Raw genomic sequence first — 20,484 nt, 5'->3', positions numbered from 1 at the left:
TCTTGAGACTTTTGTAATGTGTATGTTAGTACACGTTGTAGTGTTTTACGGGCCTTTAAAAAGAAATTTAAATAATAAGCCTACAATCTTTCTCTTCCTTTTTGGGAAATAAGCATTATTAATGACTTGATGTGTTTCCTTTAAATGATTTCTTTTCCCACTGGATCAGATTTTTTTCACTGAGGCTTATTATCTTGTTTTGCCCTCTTTCCTTTATTGGAATTTTCAGTTGTTCATTAAGCTTGAAATTGGTTGGTTACTTTATTTAGAGAGTAATTCTATAATAACAGTTTTCCTGCTTATCTTTGAGCATAAAGAATGTTTCATTTGGTTGCATCATGAATTATATCCTTGAATTTACCTTTTCATTCTTTGTTTATTTGACTTACCAAGTTGACGCATTTTGTTTTGTCTTCCACAGATAGTATAAAGCTTAGTTTAAAGCCATTTCAACAACAAGGCATGCTTTCTAAGGAGTTTGATAGGTTGCCCAACTTCTAGTAGAGGCATTAAATGTTCTTTGCTTTTAGAAACAATGGTCATCAGTGAGGGATTGTGTGTGTGTGTGTGTGTGTGTGTGTGTGTGTGTGTGTTTAAAAGTTTAATTTTTGAGAGAGGGAGAGAGAGAGAGAGGGTATGAGCGGGGCAGAGAGAAAGAATCCCAAGCAGGCTTCAGTGCAGAGCCCGACACGGGGCTCCGTCTCACGAACTGCAAGATCATGACCTGAGCCAAAATCAAGAGTCAGATGCTTAACCAACTGAGCCACCCAGGCACCCCAGTGAGGGACTGTTTCAATTTTAAGTTGTTTTTTGGCTTTAAGCCATTCAGAATTCGTTTTTGACAAACATACAATTTGGTCAGTGTTCAGTTTGCTTTTTATAAATTGAGAAGATCGTGCAAAAGGCCTCAGTGGTGGAGTCGTAACCTCTGCTGGTTTCCCAGCTCCTCTCCTCTTTTGGCATTACTATGGTCACTAATTTTTTTCTGACTCTGGTTTTGTTTATTTGTCAGACTCGAATGTAAATGACACAACAGTTGGCACTTGGCTTTGTTCGCTGCTGTATCTCTAGCACCTAGAATTAGGCCCAGCGTAGAGAGGGACCCGGTGACTATTGGTTGATACCTGTGATGAATCTGTGGAGCTGCTGGTGGTGGTGGTGATGGTAGCCGAAATTTATTCATACCTTTCTTTGTGCCAGGCCATGTTCTAAGACTGTTGCTACATTACAACCACACTACAAGATACTGGTACTGGTGCTCTCCCCATTTTACAGAGGCAGAGGGTGCGTGCCTGAACGCACACAGCCGATTCCAGAGCCAAGAGCCGTAGCTTAATCGTTACCATGTGGTTCTTTTTCCTCCTTTCTCCTGGCCTTCCTGACTACTCGGGCCTTTTCTACTTTGCACTTAAAATCTTTTTCTGCCTCGGTTCCCCTTGATAAGCATTTAACATTTACTTTAGGTATTTTGACCTTAGTTTTCACCCCGTGTGTTTTCAGTTCATCTATTACTTCCCTCTAAGAAACAACACAAGTTAAAACCCAAATTTAAAATCTGTCGCAAAGATCTGATCGAAAATTCCGAGGTGAACATCTAGGTCTCTTGCTAGGGACCAACCACATTTGATGTGATATTACTTCCAAAATTCTGTTACTGTGTGCAGACCCCTGGGGCAGGTTGGGGGGATCTTAGACTCTCAAACAGAAAATATATGAAATTATAAGATGCCAACTTCTTGACATTTTTGACAAGTCACACTGTGACATTTTACAAATAACACCGTACATTGAACAGCAAGTAGGTAAACTGTTTGTCTGAAGTCAATACCTTCATCCTATTTTTATATTCATCCTATTTTTATATAACTGTCCCTATGAGATAACATGCCACATTCAGAAAATTCTGCAGTAATAACCATTCCAGAACCTATGCAAATTACAATTACTAAATCTCCAAACTGAAAAAAATAAGTTTAATTCAAATGAAATGAATACAGTCCAGTTGACACTCCAACTTTTTTTTCTTTTTTAACAGAAGATAAAATAGCAATGGTAAGTATTTCCTTTGCAGAGGAAATTCCAGCCTTCACCTTTCAAGAAACATCTGCACCCAGTTTTTGTTTTAATCTAATCTAACTAGAGTGTACCACCCTTTTGTTCTTCTGTAGACCTTAGGAACTGCTTTAACTAATTTTAAACAGACTTTAAATAAAATCTCTGAAATGATTCCATTGAACAAGCTCCCCATAGTCACAGCAAAACCCAGAATGCAAAGTTGATAATTTGAAATGAACTAATCAAATCCACTAACATTCCTTTTCCAGTAACCCCATAATGTTTCTCTTTGTAGCATTTGATATAAGTATGCTATAGATAAAAAGGTATGAAAATTAGTTATTTCTGCTAATCAAAAGATACGAAGAAAGTGAAAAGGAAAGCCATAAAGTGAATGGAAATGTTTCCAAGGCCTTTATAACAGCTCTCTTATAGCCAGGATATATAAAGCATTTGAAAAAAACAAAACAAAACAAAAAACAGTCAGTAGGAAGAAGACAGCCCAATACAGAAATATTTAAAACACTTGAACAAGTACTTCCCAATAGCCGGCATCCAAATGGCCAGAAACATAATCAACTTCTTTAGTAGTCAGGCAAATACAAAATAGACAACGTGAGAGTGGCAAAATTTAAAGACTGAAAACTCCAAGTGTGGTTAAGGAAGAGAAAGAGCTGGAACCCTGAGACACTGCAGGTGAAAGTTTTGTAAAATCACTTTGGAAACCAATTTGACAGTATATGCTGAAACTGCATGAATACACCTCCTGTGACCCAGCGTTTCCACACGTAGGTGCATCCAAGAAAAATACATGCTCTTGTGCATCTCAAGAGTGAAGTATAATAACACGGAGGGCAACAGACACTATTTTGGTAGGACCCAAACTGGAAAATAACCAAAACTTCCACTAGTAGTATATTCACATAATAGATACACAGCAGTATGTTTAATCTCACAAACATCAAATTCAGTGAAAGAAGCCAGACCTAATTGAGTATAAGTCATAATAGCATTTTATACAATTTCCTGAAACAGGCAAAATTAAACTCTAGTGTGATAAAAATACAACAGCACTGTTTTAGAACAGCTAAAAAGTGGAGATGATCCAGATGTCTATCGTTGGGGGAATGGTCGAATGAATTGTTGTATATTCAAATGATGGAGTACTGGCTAACAAGGAAAATGAGCAAAGGTCAACGTGCATCAACACGGATGGATTTTCTGAAAATGTTGGATGACAGAAGCAAGACACAAAAGAATAATGGTATTGGGTATCTTTGGGACAGAGGGAGTGGATAGCGACTGGGTGATGGGTATGTTCTTTGTGTTAACTCCTTTTGCTATACAGATGTGTCTTATATACGTTTCTCTTTGTATGTTTTGTTTCACAATTTGAAAAGGTTTAGCAAAGCAGAGAGGGCCATGCCCCTTGGGTTCACATGCCAGCTTTGCCGCTTTCCAGCTGTGACTTTGGGACATTTAACAGCTCAAGGCCTCAATTTCACAACTGTGATGTGAAGATAATAATCAAACCTATTTTGTAAGATTTGTTGTAAAGAGTAGACAGATACTGGACTCTTCGCTCCAGTGTTAAGCACTTACAATAACAGCTGGCATGTAGTCAGTGCTGAGTAACTGCTAACTCCTTTTCTTGTTATTGTTGGTACCATTGCCAGTTTATTTGTCCAAAGGAATTATAAACTCCCACTGGAGTTAACATTATATTATAAATCTATCATGCCTCTCCATGTAGTGAGTTTTTGTTTAGGTCTTTCAGAAAAGTTTATTTTCTTCAGTGTCCATGTTATTTCATAAACTAATCACTAGATATTTTATAGATGTATTTAATAGTTGTAAGTGGAATTTTCCTTGCCTTGTATTTCATAATTGGTTGCTGCTGGCATATAGTAGCTAATACTTCTTGGGGTTCTAAATTCTACACAGGTTGAAGCTTTTAATCCTGTGGAGGACCCCCATTTTTCACAGGGTAGAAACTGAGAACAGGGAGATGAAAATAGCTAAGTGTGTGGTCTGGGCTTTGGTCCGGCCCCAGCGCCCATATTCATTCCACTGATCCATGCTAAGAAGGCAGTTCATTTTTATACTTTTCCTTAATACAACTTTTTAGTTGATTTTCTTAGGTTTCCAAGAAGCCAGTTACATCATTTGCAAGTAATGATTTTTTTGTGTAGTGTCCAGCAATTCTTGCTCCCTTGCCTTATTGCTTGGATTTTAACTTTCAGGGAAATGTTCGTAAAAATAACAGAGTGGACATTCTTCTGTTAGTGTGACTAAATGGCAATGCCTGTATTTTTCATAAGCCACTGAGAATGACATTGACCATTTTATGTTAAGGTTGTGTTTTTTAATTGTGTAGTTTGCCAAATGGTTTTTGATTTGATTACTCTGTTTTGTTTTCAAATTAAGGATGGCTTTTAGATTATACCAAATACCTTTGTGTGTCTGTGAAGATGATCGCGTGTACTTTTCTGTGTTGAACTCTGTGATGAATTATATTAATATGTAACCACATATCGAATCATCTTTGCATTCCTAGAATTTTCAACATACTGCTGAATTGTATTTGCTAAAGTTTCTATAAGATTTTTGTATCTATAAGTACAAGTGAGATTGGTCTGCTGTTCTCTACCCGTTTTTGTTAAGTGAATTCTGGCTTTATACGTAAAGGGAATCTGGAAGATCTCTGTCTTTTCATGCATTATATACTGTGTTTTAAAGTAATTTTTGAGTACATTTTCTGGTATGGCTGCCAAATACTGTTCAGCGGAGATCTTTTCATTTTGTTCATCGAAGATCTCGAGTGTTTCTTCTCTTTCACTAATTATGGAAATCTTCAAACATAGGCAAAAGTAGAGAGGTTGGTATCATTTTGTTCCTCTCTCGCCTCAGGTTTTCTCTCAAGTATTTAGAGCCTCACTACTTAAAACATGCTGTGCGTCGTAGCAGCATGGATATTATCCGGGAACTTGCTCCAGATGGGTGTGGCCCTGCGTGCGTATGCACATAGACACCACCTCCGCCATATACTTGTGGTTATAGGCAAGTCCTAGGTCCCGCTCCCCAGTCTTGCTTTAGATTTTAACCTCTTTTGGGGCGCCTGGGTGGCTCGGTTGGTTAAGCGTCCCACTTTCGGCTTAGGTCATGATCTCACGGTCCGTGAGTTTGAGCCCCACGTCGGGCTCTGTGCTGATGGCTCAGAGCCTGGAGCCTGCTTCCGATTCTGTGTCTCCCTTTCTCTCTGCTCCTCCCCTGTTCATGCTCTGTCTCAAAAATAAATAAACGTTAAAAAAAAAAAAAAGATTTTAACCTCTTTTTCATACTGTCCTGAGATGTTTCAATAACGCTTTGAACGTTTGAAAAATTGTCTCGGGTCCTGGAAGGGAGAGAGCTACAAAGTCAAAGGGCATAAACTTGTTAAAGCCTTTGATGTCTGTTGTCTAATTGCTTTTCAGAAAACCACTACCTCATTTGGTTAAGTGGTAAACAGGTGACAATACTGACAGTTCATAAATGTGCCTTTTCTGCCAACAGGAGATCATTAAAATGTTAAGAAAGCAGGAAAGAAGAGAAGAGTAATTAGAAATTCTTGTCATAAACACTTGAGTGATTGGTACCTGAAAGCCTGAAGGTTATTTGAATTAATTTTCAACAGTCTTAAAGTATTTGGTCAATTTACTATTCCTTACTAAATCTAATTCAGTGTGTCGTTTTCAAGAAACATTTGGGTGCCTAATGTAGTGGTAGAGATTGTGAGTGAGAAAAGATACATGCCAATATCTGTGCCCTTAAAAGGCTTATGGGAATCGTATTATATTGTTTTCATTTTTTTTTTCGTCTTTCTACAAAATATAACTTTGGCTTATAGAAGTTCTGTCTGAGGGCGCCTGGGTGGCTCAGTTGGCTAAGTGTCCGACTTCGGCTCAGGTCATGATCTCACAGTTCGTGAGTTTGAGCCCCGCGTCGGGCTCTGTGCTGACAGCTCAGGGCCTGGAGCCTGCTTCGGATTCTGTGTGTGTATCTCTCTCTCTCTGCCCCTACCCTGCTCGTGCTCTGTCTCTGTCTTAAAAATAAATAAAACATTAAAAAAAACTTTTTTTTAAAGTTCTGGCTGAATTTCACATTACCTGGGTCTCTAGGGGATTGAAGAAATTTGAAAGCCTTCCAAGGTGTGACTTCCACCAACATAAAAACGAAGTTGGCTTTTCCTTTGTTTCAGCAACAGCGTACCGTGTACAGGCTGACTCTAGTGAAAGCGTGGAATGTAGACGAACTCCAGGCCTATGCCGAGCTGGTGTCCCTGGGGAATCCTGACTTCATCGAAGTGAAGGTGAGCTCCTGCTGGCCAATGTCATCCCACTTCCTATGGTGCTTTGTTGTGGTGAAGTTAGTACCTTATAAAACTCTATAGGAGGTCCCAGATGTGTTATTTATTCATTCAGAAATATTAATCAAGAACGTGGCACCATTCTAGGCAATGGGGATAATAACAGTAAAGACGGAGCTTTTGCTCTTATAAAGCTTATATTTATTGAGAGGGAGGCAGTCAGTGCAAAATAAATAATTAAAAACTACACAGTAACATTAGTATGCTGAGAAATAAAATAGTGTTACAGCGAGGAATTGGTTGGCTTTAAAATAAACTTTTAGGGTTGACTAGGTGGCTCAGTTGGTTAAACGTCTGACTTGGGCTCAGGTCATGATCTCATGGTTCTTGGGTTCAAGCCCTGCATCGGGCTCTGTGCTGACAGCTCAGAGACTGGAGCCTGCTTTGGATTCCGTGTCTCCCTCTCTCTCTGCCCCTCCCCACTCGCACCCTCTCAAAAATAAACATAAAAAATTTTTTTTAGTTAAAAAAAGTAAAAAAATAAAATAAAAATTAAATAAAAATTAAAAAAGTAAAATAAACTTTTATTATGGAGAATTTCAAACATACATAGAAGTAGAGAGATTGGTCTAATGACCTCCATCTGTTCACCCAGCTTCAAAAATTACCAACTCATGACCAGTCTTGTTTCAGTTCTACCTCTACCCATTTTCTCTGCCATATCCTATTATTTTGAAGCAAACCCTACGTTATATGGCTCATCTATAACTGTATATGTCTCTAAAAGATATACACTCACTATATACACTTATTCAGAATACTGTTCTCATAATTGAACAGTTTTAACAATAGTCTCTTAAGTATTGGAAATAGAAGGTTTCAGATTTGACCAACTATTTCTTATTAAAATAGTATTTGTGAATCTAGATCCAAATAAGGATCATTAACTGTAATTGGATTCTTTCTTTTTTAAATTTCTTTTAATCTGTTAGTTCCTCTTTCATGTGTTCTCTCTCTACTCTGCTCCCCCTGCCCCCACACCAGTAAGTTTGTTGCAGAAAATGTGTCATTTATCCTGGCTAGTTCCCTCTGTCTGTATTTTAGATTTTGCTGATTGCTTGTTCCTTTGCCCCCTGTATTTCCTGTAGATTGGTAGTTAGATCAAGAGAAGATTGATCAGATGTGTGTGTGTTTGCATTTTAAGATTATTTAGTTGGTGGTATTGTATACTTACAGTAGGAGGTGGTAGTGCCTGGTTGTCCCTGGCCCGTTTTTTGGCAGTATTTCTTTGGGATGATGGATTCCTATAAGTGGATTGATGTGCCAAAGGGCAGATAATTGTTTTGGTAGACATTGTGATTGGCTGTTTTAGATTTCATAGGCAGAAGTCTTTTCTTCCGCCTATGAAATCTAATGGAGGAGATGACTCTTCTACAACTGATTCCTAAATAGTAAGAAGCAGCACAGTCACCAGGGGATCAGAGCATTTTGGGCAGATGGCAAACAAGTAAGTATTCAAGTCGGGGGGTCCCATGTGAGATCAGGAGGGCAGTTGGAGTTGGCAGAGACACAAGATGAATCACAGAGGTGGGATGGGGCCAAATTTTGTTAGAACTTTCAAGCAAGAAAAGAACTGGATTTTATACTAAGTTTAATGATAAGCTTTTTGAATAGTCTGGTTTATGATTTTAAAAGATCACCCTGCTGCTGTCATGGGCGGATTACAGAGCTCAGAGTGAGAGTGGTTATAAAATGAGACGTTATGGCTTGGGGGGGAAGGTCATTGGCAATATGATTGGAGGGGAGTGGGTGCATTTGGGATAAATCGTGGAAGTGGAACCAATACAGCGTGTTGCCAGACGAGACACAGGGAGTGAAAGAACAAACGAAATCAAGAACAACACCTGGATTTTGGCTTAAGCAATCGTGCGGATGTGGAACAGTTTACTGAAGCGGGAAAGACCAGCGGAGGAGGCAGGCAAGTTTGGGGAGTAATTTCACGAGTTCTTTGTTGGCCTTAATCATTTGAGAGACCTTTTAAATATCCACATATAGGTTCAAATAGGCCAGAGGTTATATAAGCCTGGAGTTCTGGGGATAAGACAGGGCTGGCAGTAATCATTTGGAAGGCATCCGCGTGCCATGGTAGTTAAAGCTGTGGACTGTTACAAGGCAAATGGCTTTTCTGGACAACTAAGAATCCACAGAATGAGAAAACGTGACCAGAAAATTCCGCCCTGTCTCTGAAAACCCGACTCTTGAGTGTATGTCATTTCACTCTGTCATTTCAGAGGATAGTTCATTTTTACAGCTGTCTGTTCAGCTTTCTGTGGTACTCTAGCCTAGAGCAGCAGGGAGGTGGGAAGAGATAAAATATTGCTGTCTGAGTGGTCAGCATTTTATTCCTGGTCAGGTCAAAGACACTCTTTTCTTTTGAAATTGCTCTTAATTTTAAAAGGCTACTCTTGGCAAGAACTCTAATGATGCAGAGATGCAAACTACATCTGCAGTATATTTGTTGGCTTAAGCAAACCTTGCCAATGTCAGGGATTAATGGTGTTTTAATTTATGATTTAGCTATTAAAGAATGCTGTCTCCAGTGATGTTGGAGTAAAACTTCCATTATAAAGCAAGTTTCTGGATCATACGGTCACCTTTTTTCTGCCTCCCTCCGTCCCTCCCTTCCTCCTTTCCTTCTTTGCAGTCATGTTTTCTATAGTGTATGACATATTTTACAATCTGAAAAGAACCACCCGGTATTATTTTTAAAAGAAAGGTAGCTACTTTGTAGACAGTATAATCCTCCGGTGGGTATTTTTTTAGTTTGACAGACTATTAACGTAATACCCTCTGTCTATACCTGAGATGTTATAATGACATGGTTTCTTTCACATGAGATTTCCATTTTACTGTTTTACCCCTGCATTCAACAGATATCTTTCAGCTCTTTCTAAGTGCTAGGCCTCATCAAAGCACCAGAGATAGAAAATTTGATATGGACATGCTGTTTGGGAAATGGATGGTCCTATTGAACAAGGCCAAGTCTGCAGAAGTAAAATGAGCCACTTGGAGAGATTTTATTTAAAAGTTTCTTGAAGAAATATGTAATATAATCACAATTTTAACTGTCTTACATGAATGATAAAATATAACGTAACAGGTAACAGTCGTACCAAGGGAAAGCATGGTGATGATCAGCTTGTTTCTTATAGAAGGTTTGAGATAGAAATGGCCTCTGTTAAGTGTACCTGTGCCATTGAGGGCTGGATCTCATTGCTTTGTTAAATTCAGCTCTCATTTGTCCTGTAGGGTAATGAAGTATCTTCCTTTAAAAAAAATTTTTTTTAATGTTTATTTATTTCTGATAGAGAAACAGAGCATGAGTGGGGGAGGGGCAGAGAGAGAGGGAGACACAGAATCAGAAGCAGGCTCCAGGCTCTGAGCTGTCAGCACAGAGCCCAACGCGGGGCTCGAACTCACGGACCGTGAGATCATGACCTGAGCCGAAGTCAGTTGCTCAACCGACTGAGCCACCCAGGCGCCCCTGAAATATCTTCCTTTTAAACTGAAGTAGAAAAGGGATGTTTGCACAATATAGTATACTTTAGAAACAGAACAAGTCATAGAATAATGTTTATTATTTGATTATATATTTTTTAAAAGTTTACTTATTTATTTTGAGAGAGAGATGAGTGGGAGAAGGGGCAGGGAAAGAGGGAGAGAGAATCTTAAGCAGGCCCTGTGTTGTGAGCCCTAACTCAGGGCTCGAACTCACAAACCATGAGATCATGACCTGAGCTGATATCAAGAGCTAGATGCTTAACCAGCTAAGCCACCCAGGCGCCCCTGATTATATTTTTTAGCAGTATATGTTTGGATATATTTATATAAGAAAAGTACGGAAGGATTATATCAGACTGTTCACAGTGTTGTAATTTGGAAGAAGGGCAGGGAAAGGCTTAGTAATTCTATTTTTCATGTTTCCGTGCCCTGCGAATTATTAGAGTGAGCGGGCATCATTTTTGTAATCCCACTGATTGAAACGAAATCAGTAAAGGAGAAGGCAGCCTTTCCTGTTCAATAGAGTTAAACTATTTAAGTCTGAAAAGGCATTTTTGTTGTTGTTGTCTAATTAATTGAATTTAAATTTTGTGGGGGTGGGGGGGTGCTTAGGTGGCTCAGTCGGTTGAGTGTCTGACTCTTGATGATCCCAGAATTGTAGGATCCAGCCCCGCGTCCAGCTCCACGCCGAGTGGAGCCTGCTTAGGTGGAGCCTGCTTGGGTTTCGCTCTCGCTCTCGCTCTTCCTCCCTTCACCCCTCCCCCCACACCAAGTGCCCGCGCATGTTCTAATTTTAGTATATGTGCTGCCAAAGGGAGCACTTGCCCGTTCTTTCTCTCTCACTCTCGCTGTCTCTAAAATTAAAAAAAGTTAAAAATTTTCTAAATTGGAGGAGTTTTAAAAGTAATGGTAACGAGGACATGTCGCTCGCTCAGTTGGTAACTCTTGATCTCCAGGTCATGAGTTTGAGCCCCACACTGGGGTTAGAGATTACTTAAAATAATAACATTTAATAAAATAATAATAGTAAAAACCCTCTCTGAAAAACATTTGATGAGAACTAGCGATATGGTAGGCTAAGTAACCTCAGCTTCCTCTAAAAACAAACACGTAGAAGTAACTGTGTTATAATAAACATACTTTTGAGAGCATGGCCATCTGTCAGGTCTGTAAGGGAGTTCCTTTGGGACTCAAAAAAGAGAGACCACCCTGGTGGTACTTTGTAGCTCTGATAGAGATGGGACTTGGGTTTAAAGGATGGAACACGAGGCCCTTTTGCCTTCAGTGAAAGCACAAATTAGGACAGAATTTACCCACTGACACAGAATGGCCCTTGGAAGCTTGTCTTTCACGAAACTATGCTCTTGGTTTAAAAAAAAGGTGGGGGGGTCTCCCAGGGCCTGGCATTAAAATTTGAATAGTACCTCATGGTCACATAAATAAATGCCTTGAAGCTAGGAAATTGATAATACAAATTGACCCTAGGCTAGTGACATGCCTGGGTTCCCTGCAGAAGCAAACAAGTACTGTTCATGTCTTGTGTTTTCCAGGGGTGTGCAAGTGTGCACGCACAGGGGGTCTCTCCTAATCTGCACTCTGGAGCCTCATGGGGAATGGGGAAGAGCACAGCTTTGATACATTCCGAAAAAGTACTGATGTAGATCTTCTCTGCATCTAAATTTCCTCCATATTAGAATTAGAATAACAGTATCATTTTAATAGGTTTGTTTTGAGAATTCAGTGGGATAATGTATGCCCAGATTCAGTAAATGTTTAGATCACTTCTCATTAAGCACATTTATTTAAACTAAATCAATAGAAGCTATTTCTTTATTTTATTGGTTCCCGCTTTTCTTTCATTGCTAGTCTCATAAACTATTTTTCTGTTTGATTCCCTGTAAATGAACATATATTTTAGTTTCATTAGGCTTAAATAGGCCTTTATTTGCTAGCCCTAGAACCTTAGTGATCATTATTTGCTTGCTTGTTTGTGAAAATGTGTATCATGTTCTAAACATCTGCCTTATTGAAAAACTTTCATAGCACAATCCATTTGTAAATGAAATACTGTCTTTATATTCCCTGCCTTGCATTGCACCTTGAGAATAATAGTAAGTGCTTAGTAATTATTTGTTGTCAGATGATTTAAACCTCTTTTATGCTGTTGGCACTGTAGCTGTCTACAGAGCTCAATCCTTGTCGCGTGCCTTTTGCAAAACAAATGCCTTAGCCTGACCTCACTGTCTTTCTCTACACAAAGATAAGGAGTATTAGCGGTTATTCATGTAGCAGTCCCTGACTGGTATTCCTCAGTTGCTTTGTCATCAAGCATTAAAGAGTAGAGGGGAGAAAAGAGTAGAAAAATCCAGATTAATGTGAATGAAATTTTATATTATATCAGAAAAGAGTTCTGGAGTTTAATGTCATGTAAAATACGTGACTTGATCTTTAGGTCATTCAGCATAGACTGGTTGGGGGCACAGAGAAGAACAGGGCACAGCCCCTGCCTGTACAAGCTTAGAATTTACACATGTAATTATACCAGTTGGTACAAGCTATGTACCAGATATGATGAGCTTGGGATCAGGTTGGGTAGGGGTTCTTGAACAGAGATTAAAGAGATGGTGGGAAATTTAGCCAAGTAAAGACTGGATGCTGAGGAGGGCAGTCCACTTAAGAAAGCCTCGTGAGTGGCTCAGTCAGTTGAGCACCCAACTCTTGGTTTTGGCTCAAGTCATGATCTCACCGTTTTGTGGACTCTAGCCCTGCGTTGGGCTCCGTGCTGACAGCGCAGAACCTGCTTGGGATTCTCTCTCTTCTTCTCTCTCTCTGTCTCTCTCTGAAAATAAATACATAAATAAACTTAAAAAAAAAAAAAGGCCTCATGTGTCATGCTGAGAAGGTTGGGCTGTTTTTTGTTTTCCTGTGTGTGTGTGTCTGGGAAGAGTTGTTGAAGCATTTTTAGGATGGAGTGACACGTTTTGGGTATATTGTGCAAAAAGTAAAAGTCATGAAGACAACAACATTTCTCATTAGACTATAGGAAACAAAAACAATAGGAGTCTTTTGACATTCAGTTTAATTAGAATATCAATCAAACTGCCAAAATACTACTCTTCCCACAGACCTTGAATCCCCAGGTAAAGTGTCCACACACCCAATATAGGACCTTATGGCTTCCATGTCCTACAGCAGAGTGATCCATCCAACAGGCACCAATGTAATGGCGTGGGTTATGCTTTTCACTACAAATCCAGGGGTGCATAAGTGGTTTTGTTCTTGAGGAACTTTCTTTGGGTCTGCTTGCCACTCCTCAACCTGGAGATTACAAAGTGAGTGTTTTTCAGTTGCCACACGGTACCCATCTGTTTTCTTGAGTTCATTCTTTTTTCAAAGTTGTGATGGCAAAACTTGGTGCGGTGCTGGTGATAGATGGGGTGGGGGCAGGATGGTGGCGGGATGAGAAGGTGGCAGACAACTGTGATGTCATAGAAAAGGAAGCACTTTTAGATAGTTTAGGTAAAGTGTGATCAGGAATAAAGTCAGGGCAAGTCAGCCATTAGACCGGAGTGCAGAATGAAGTAGCCAGAGCAGAGAGGGGAGCACCAGAGGAGGGGGACATCAGGAGCCCAACTGAGGGAAGGCTCAGGGGTTCCCAAAGGTGACTCCACAGAGTAATTCACAGAGCCCATTCATGTCACAGAGGCTCAGAAAGTTGCCCATAGTGCCTACCTCAGAGGATTTTGCCTGGCTAAAATGAGAACTTTTATGTGAAGAACTTAGTTAACTATGAAGCACCATGTGAGTGTATGGGAAAGTATTATGTGAAGACCTAGTAATGAACCATGGCGCTCATTCTCTCATTTCCTTCCCAAACCAAATCTGTCCTTGATGGTCCATGATTTATTATTGGTGAATAAGAAATAATATTTTCCAGAGCTATTGTCATAGATGTAAAATCTTATCTAAAAAATAGGGGCACCTGGGTGGCTCAGCTGGATAAGCATCCAACTTCAGCTCAGGTCATGATCTCATGGTTCATGGGTTCGAGCCCCACATTGGGCTCTGTGCTGGCAGCTCAGAGCCTGGATCCTGCTTCCGATTCTGCATATCCTTTTCTCTCTCTCTCTCTCTCTCTCTCCCTCCCTGTCCCTCTCCCGCTCGTACTCTCTCTCTCTCAAAAATAAACATTAAAAAATTTTTTTTAATATGAAAAATAAGTTCCTTTGAATTAGCTACTCTGTACATGTTTTTTCATATAATTCACAGTATCATAAAAAGTGCTTAAGTTGAAGTAAAGTTCATTTTTATGACTAATTTGACCTATCAATAAATTCTTTTCATGTTTGGTATACATTCTGGTAAGTTTAGCACAATTTTTCAGCCATTCCTAAAGATTTTCAGAACTGTTGTAGTACTTGCTTTTTTTTTAAATCACCTAAAACTCAAACTTGGTTTAATGAATTTTCTAAAATCACTGGGCTGATAGAGATGATGCTCTTGATTGTTACAACTGAGCTGGGTTGCCTCTAGTTTATGTTCAGCAAAGGTCACGGTTTAGCATAACGGGGATCTTTTTGAGTAGTCATCTGGAGTAGATCATTTTGCAGAGTTCTTCTGAGTCTTCAGCCGGTTCCCAGCCCTGAGTGTTTGCTCATCCATGGGTTTTTCATTCAGTGGTATCCCATCCCCTCTACTCTCTATGTGTGTGTCTTTGTGTGTGTGTCTGTCTGTCTGTCTGCGTCTGTGTGAGTGAGACAGAGTGTGTGAGTGCATGTCTTTTTATTTTAGTTATTCCCTCCTTAGTAGCAGCATGTCTAGAATATTCAAAACACTTGTCCAGAAAGTTTAATTCTGGAGTAAAGAGCCTGCAAAATTAAGATATCCCTTATTATCAGAAAATTTATCATTATGTAACTTAACCAAATAGAGAACTTAATTATGAAACTTTGGGGTCCTATAAGCGTGGGCTGTCAGATAGTGTTCTAAAGCATTAGAAGCCAATTTACCTTACCGCATTTGTACAACTCAGAAATTTCTATAGAGGCGAGATGCATGTATATGGATGTAAGTGTGTGAAAGGTATGCATGTATAGCCACAAATGTATTTCCTGTTTGGCACAATTCTGTGTTTATACATATCCATGTACAGAAAGTAATCTCCTTAAAGAATACTTCCAAAGGGATCCCTAGCTGGCCCTTTGCAGAAGAATCTTATCAACCTTTATCAAACCTAAGTTGTATTGGGAAATGGGGGCTCATCTTATTTTCCCGGTGAATAAACTGTTCGGTGAATTTTTGTGCCAACCATGCCTCCATTATTAGTGTATGAGATTTATAATCCCTTGGGCATTAACCTCTTACAGTGCACCAAGAAATCTGAATGAAAAGATACGTTGTTGGTTCAAATACATTGTTGTGCCTAGACAGCATGGATTGTGACAGCACTGAGCACAGTACCCAAGCACCCTCAGTCACAGGGTGGGAAGGCCATCCGCCTGCGAGCTCCTAAGCAGATTTTATCATCTCTAATTCACTGTTACTTTCTTCACTTTTGGATTGAATTGGATTGGATTGGGTGGGATGGGGTAGATTCCCTCTAGAAGCCTTTCTGGCTCTGAAACTCTTAGTTGATTTCATTTAAATTAGGTCCGTAATTGTCTCTGTTGTCTTGCTTCCCCAGGGTGTCACCTACTGTGGAGAGAGTTCAGCAAGCAGTCTCACCATGGCCAACGTGCCCTGGCACGAGGAGGTGGTACACTTTGTCCGCGAGTTGGTGGCTCTCATCCCCAACTATGAAATTGCTTGTGAACATGAACACTCCAACTGCCTCCTGATAGCTCACACAAGGGTAAAAATAGCTCAACTATGCCTTCTTTTCTTCTTCTTTCTTCTCTTTATTTTCTCCTGTCTTTCTTATAGTGGATATCTGCATGTTTGCTACCTTTCCTGAAATAGACGTTAAGAAGGCCCTCCAGTCTGTCCATTGGGCCCACGTACTCTTGTTTCGTTCTTAGCCCTCAGCTAGGCACTTGAAGGGCCTCCTGGTTTGCAGTTGGTGCATGCTGAAAAAGAAAAGCAAAAAACACCCTTGTCATAACCTCTAATCCTTCCTCAGAATGACAAGAGAAAGCTGAAATAGTGGACAACCCCCATATGACTTCCAGAAGAAATATTGAAGTATTTATCAAATTTTATATCACTTTGAATCTCAGCCTCTGGAGAAATTTTCCTGGAGTTTTGGTTTCCATTTTTCCCTTTTAGCACTTTTACTAGACAGAATAAGTACCCAGATCTCGCATATTTCTTAAGAATGTCCAGCAAAGGAAAAATTCAGCTCTTTGTAAAGGTAGGCCATTAAAATAAGAAGGAAAATCTGCTAATCAGAAGGCCATTGTTGGAGTAGCTATCACAACGTGTCCTTACAGAAGTATTTGTACAGAAATAATGTGGCATCTGGGTTTGATTTAAAATAACATGAGGTGAAATTACGTGGGTGTGTGGATAAGATGACTGTTGTCGTGGCTAGATGATGAGCACATAGAGGTTTGTTATACTACTCTGCCTAGTTTTCTGTTCAAATTCTCCATTAATAAATACTTTTTTTTTTTTTAAGTGGACATGGGGCGCCTAAGTGGCTCAGCCAGTTAAATATCTGACTTTAGCTCAGGTCATGATCTCACGGCTTATGGGTTCCAGGCCTGCACCAGGCTGTGTACTGCTAGTGTGGAGCCTGCTTGGGATTCTCTCTCTCTCCCTCTCTCTCTGCCCTCCCCCACTCACACTCTCTCTCTCAAAATAAATAATCTTCAAAACAAAAGTCGACATGGATGAACCCTGAAAACATTATTCTAGGTTGGGGGGGGGGGACCCAGACACAACAGGGCACATATTGTATGATTGTATGAAATATCCAGACTAGATAAATCCATAGAGATGGAAAGTAGGTTGGTGGTTGCCAGGTGCTGGGAGAAGAGCAGACTAGGAAGTGACTGCTAATAGGTATGGGATTTCTTTGGGGGATGATGAAATACTCTAGAATTATAGTGTGGTGTTGGTTGCCCATCTTTGAGACTAATCCAAAAGTCACTCAATTGTACACTTTAAAGGCTGAATATTATGGTCTGTGGATTATATCACAATAAAGATAGATTAATACCAAGATGATAATAAAGGTTAAGGGTGGGCTACCTTTTCTTACATAAGTTCTTTTTATGCAAGTAAAGTCAGGGTCAATTTGAACATGAAAGACTCAGTATATTCTCCCCAAAAACCTAAATGACTTCCTGAACAGCTTCTCAAGTTAATGACATTTAATAATATGAGATTTGCTCAATTAAAATATCACATCCTGTAGTCTCAATAACCATGAGGTTAAAAGGCTCTCATGCTTTGGTTGCAGTTAGATTGTATGTAGCCGACTTGTGGTCTGTCAGATGTTTAGACAGAAGAATATGTTCTGGGACATTCGGGAACAAAGAAATAAAGGCCACCTGGTATTTGAAATGTTAATGATAGCTACAAAGCTAATTAACTTACAAAGCAAATCTTAAAAATTAAAGCCAAAAACCTAATTTTATTTTCTAGTTTTTCATTCACTGTTAACCTTTTCAGGTAAGATAGTGCCTTTAAGAAAATTATTTGAGGGTCGCCTGGGTGGCTCAGTAGGTTGAGCATCTGACTCTTGATTTTGGCTCAAGTCATGATCTCACGGCTTGTGGGATTGAGCCCTGTGTCAGGCTTTGTGCTGGCAGCACGGAGCCAGCTTGGGATCCTCAGCCTCCCTCTCTGTCTCTGCCCCTCCCCCACTGATGCACGCACACTCATGCATGCATGCGCTCTCCCTCTCTCAAAATAAATAAATAACATTTAAAAAAAATATTTGATTTAAGAGGCAGTGCTCTGGAAATAATCCTGACTCTGGTGGCAGAGTTCTTTCTAACTCCATTGAGATGCCTCAATGACCTCCCGTTGCTTTTAGCATGAAAATCAAAGTCCTTAATGTGACCCTAGGGCCCTGCATGGTCAGGCTGTCTACCTCTCCAGATGCTTTTTAAATTGCACTTCCCTCTCTCTCTGCACTTCCTTTATTTTCTCAGACACAGTAGGTGTTACTTTGGAATTATTTACTGTTTTCTTTTTTTTAGTGGTTGTACTAGAAGTGACTTTATGATCCTTGACTAATCAAAGTATAATGTTAAAGAATACTTTTACCCTCTAACTGCAATGCAAGGACCTTAGAATGCCTTATTAACCTCCATTTTTCCCTTCCCAACTCACATGCTATTATTGTTCTGTCCATGAATTATAAACGTGTGTAAGGAGAATATTGTTACTGCTGTATGTAGTCACTGTTCATTTAGATTTACCTGCATCTTTAACACTGTTTTGCACTCTTCCTTTCTTCATTTTTGACTCTCCATACAGGATTGTGTTCTTTCTGCCCAAAAAATACTTTCTTAAAAATTTATTTTAGTGGGCATCTGCTGATGGAAAATTCTGCTCTTGTTTGTCTGGAAATGTATATTTTAGCTGGGTATAAAATTCTAGGTTGACATTTGTTGTCTTTCAACACAATATAATCTCTTGTCTTTTAAATTCCATTGATAAAGTCAGCTGTTGGTCTGTTGCTTGTTTTCAGATAATCTGCCATTTTCATCCTTCTGGTTTCTTTTTATGATCCTGCCCATATGCACAGGAAGTTCTCAGAAGGGACCAAACAACTGAAATTTTAGTATGATAAATGCAATAACAGACAAAGCCTACAAGGTACAAGCCAACATAAGGAGACAGTCTGAGATTGACCTTCGTTATTTCATGTTTGTTGTGTACCCAGGGTGTGTCAGGCACTATGCTGGGTACAAAGAATACAAAGATGAGTTAAAAAAAAAAATAGTCCCTGCCTTTCAGAATGGTCTAACAGAAAAAGAGGTAACTATCAAAACAAACACATACCCCAAAGTTTTATCAGAGCAAGATGGAGAGTAGAATTGAGCCCAAGGAGGCATAGTTGGGAATATATGGTACCATCAGGAAAGGCTTCACAGAGGAGTTGCTGTTCGACTGGATGTTCAGTAACAGCCCAGGTAGAAACGACATTTAAGCAGAAAACAGCCTAAGAAAAGGTCCACAGAGAAGTGCAGAGGCCTGGCACATTGGGAGAATAAATAGTTTGGTGTGGCCGGAGGTCAAGAGAAGGATTGAAGGGAATGGAAGGGGGTGATTCACCAGGGGCAAGAGCATTGATGGCACTGAATTACATCCTAATTGTGCTGTTTTTTGTACAGCATGGGCAGGCACTGAAGGGTTTTAAATAGAAGTGACACAATCAGATTTGAGTTTCAAAAAAATTTCTTTGGCAGTATTTCAGGGGATGAAGTGCAAGACTTTAAGAGAAACCAGTTCAGTTAAAAACTGCTATAATAGTGGGTGCCTGGGTGGCTCAGTCGATTAAGCGATTGGCTCAGGTCATGATCTTGCCGTTCCTGAGTTCAAGCCCTGCTGACAGAGCTTGGAGCCTGCTTCAGATTCTGTGTCTCCCCCTCTCTCTCTGCCCCTCCTCCGCTCACACTCTTTCTCTCTCTCTCAAAAATAAATAAACATTACAAAAAGTTTTTTTTTGTAAACTGCTGTAATAGTCCCAACAGTCAGAGGTAAAATGGTGAGGGTCTGAAACAAAGGGTATAAAAGGAGAGAGGAGAGTGGTCAGGCATTAAATGCAGAACTCGCTTTCATCCTAGGTGTATTGTGGGTGAGTGTCGCCTTATTACTGAGACATTCAGGCTCACCACTCAGCCTTCATTCACCTGTTGAGGGAGGGGAGCTTTGTTGTGGCTGATTTGGGGGTGTAAGTTCAGGCTTTCTCCTCAATAGCCTCTGATACCATTCTGATTTAGGAAAGGAGGACCACCTCATCACTGCTCCCCAGGGATGGTATGGAATGGACATGGCCTCCTTGCCCTTAGGCAGTGGCAAAAGTCTTGGCTCTCTGCTAAGCTTCCTCTGCCCCCACTCTGACGTGGGTGGGGAGAGGCACCTTGCTGCCACAGGCGGAGGTCAGTGCTCCCTGCAGGGTCTCCCCTGAGACCACAGAGAAGGGTTGGGGTTGCTGGATCCTCCGCTGCACCTTCTCTGACAGCTCCCCAGCAGTGAGGAGGGAGGTTATGGCTCACCATGGCTGGGCAAATGTAGAAGTCTGGGGTCCCCACTCGGTGCTGACTGACTGGGGGGAGAATGAGGCATTTTTCTCGTGGCCTAGGTTGGTTATTATCCAAAAGTTTTGTGTCTTGCTAGGCTGCTCTTTTCCTGGTCCTTTGGCCAAGAAAAGCAGATTTTTTTGGCGCTGTAAGATTGTTTTTTTTATTGTTTATGCCCGCTGGTGTTTCTGGATTGCAGGCTTCAACCAGGCTTCTGGGCTTCCGCACCCAGAAGGATAGAAGAGCCAAAAATGAAACCCAGGGAATGTATCACTGTGTTGTTCCTTGGGTCCGAGGTCCCTAGCCAGTCTGCCTTCTTACCTCTAC

General features: G+C 40.3%; 1 protein-coding gene across 1 annotated transcript in view; it reads left to right on the top strand.

The window, feature by feature from the left end:
• The window catches only part of LOC122471375 (S-adenosyl-L-methionine-dependent tRNA 4-demethylwyosine synthase TYW1), a 212,950-nt gene that overhangs the window by 171,310 nt on the left and 21,156 nt on the right, over positions 1 to 20,484 (top strand). The window contains exons 14-15 of the mRNA XM_043559879.1: positions 6,293 to 6,403; positions 15,645 to 15,812. Of these exons, the coding sequence (XP_043415814.1) occupies positions 6,293 to 6,403; positions 15,645 to 15,812 (279 nt within the window). The remainder of the gene's footprint in view (positions 1 to 6,292; positions 6,404 to 15,644; positions 15,813 to 20,484) is intronic.

The sequence above is a fragment of the Prionailurus bengalensis genome, chromosome E3 (assembly GCF_016509475.1).
Source record: "Prionailurus bengalensis isolate Pbe53 chromosome E3, Fcat_Pben_1.1_paternal_pri, whole genome shotgun sequence".
NCBI lineage: Eukaryota > Metazoa > Chordata > Mammalia > Carnivora > Felidae > Prionailurus > Prionailurus bengalensis.
Note: the sequence above shows the minus strand (reverse complement) of the source record. Positions and strands in the feature narration are given on the sequence as shown.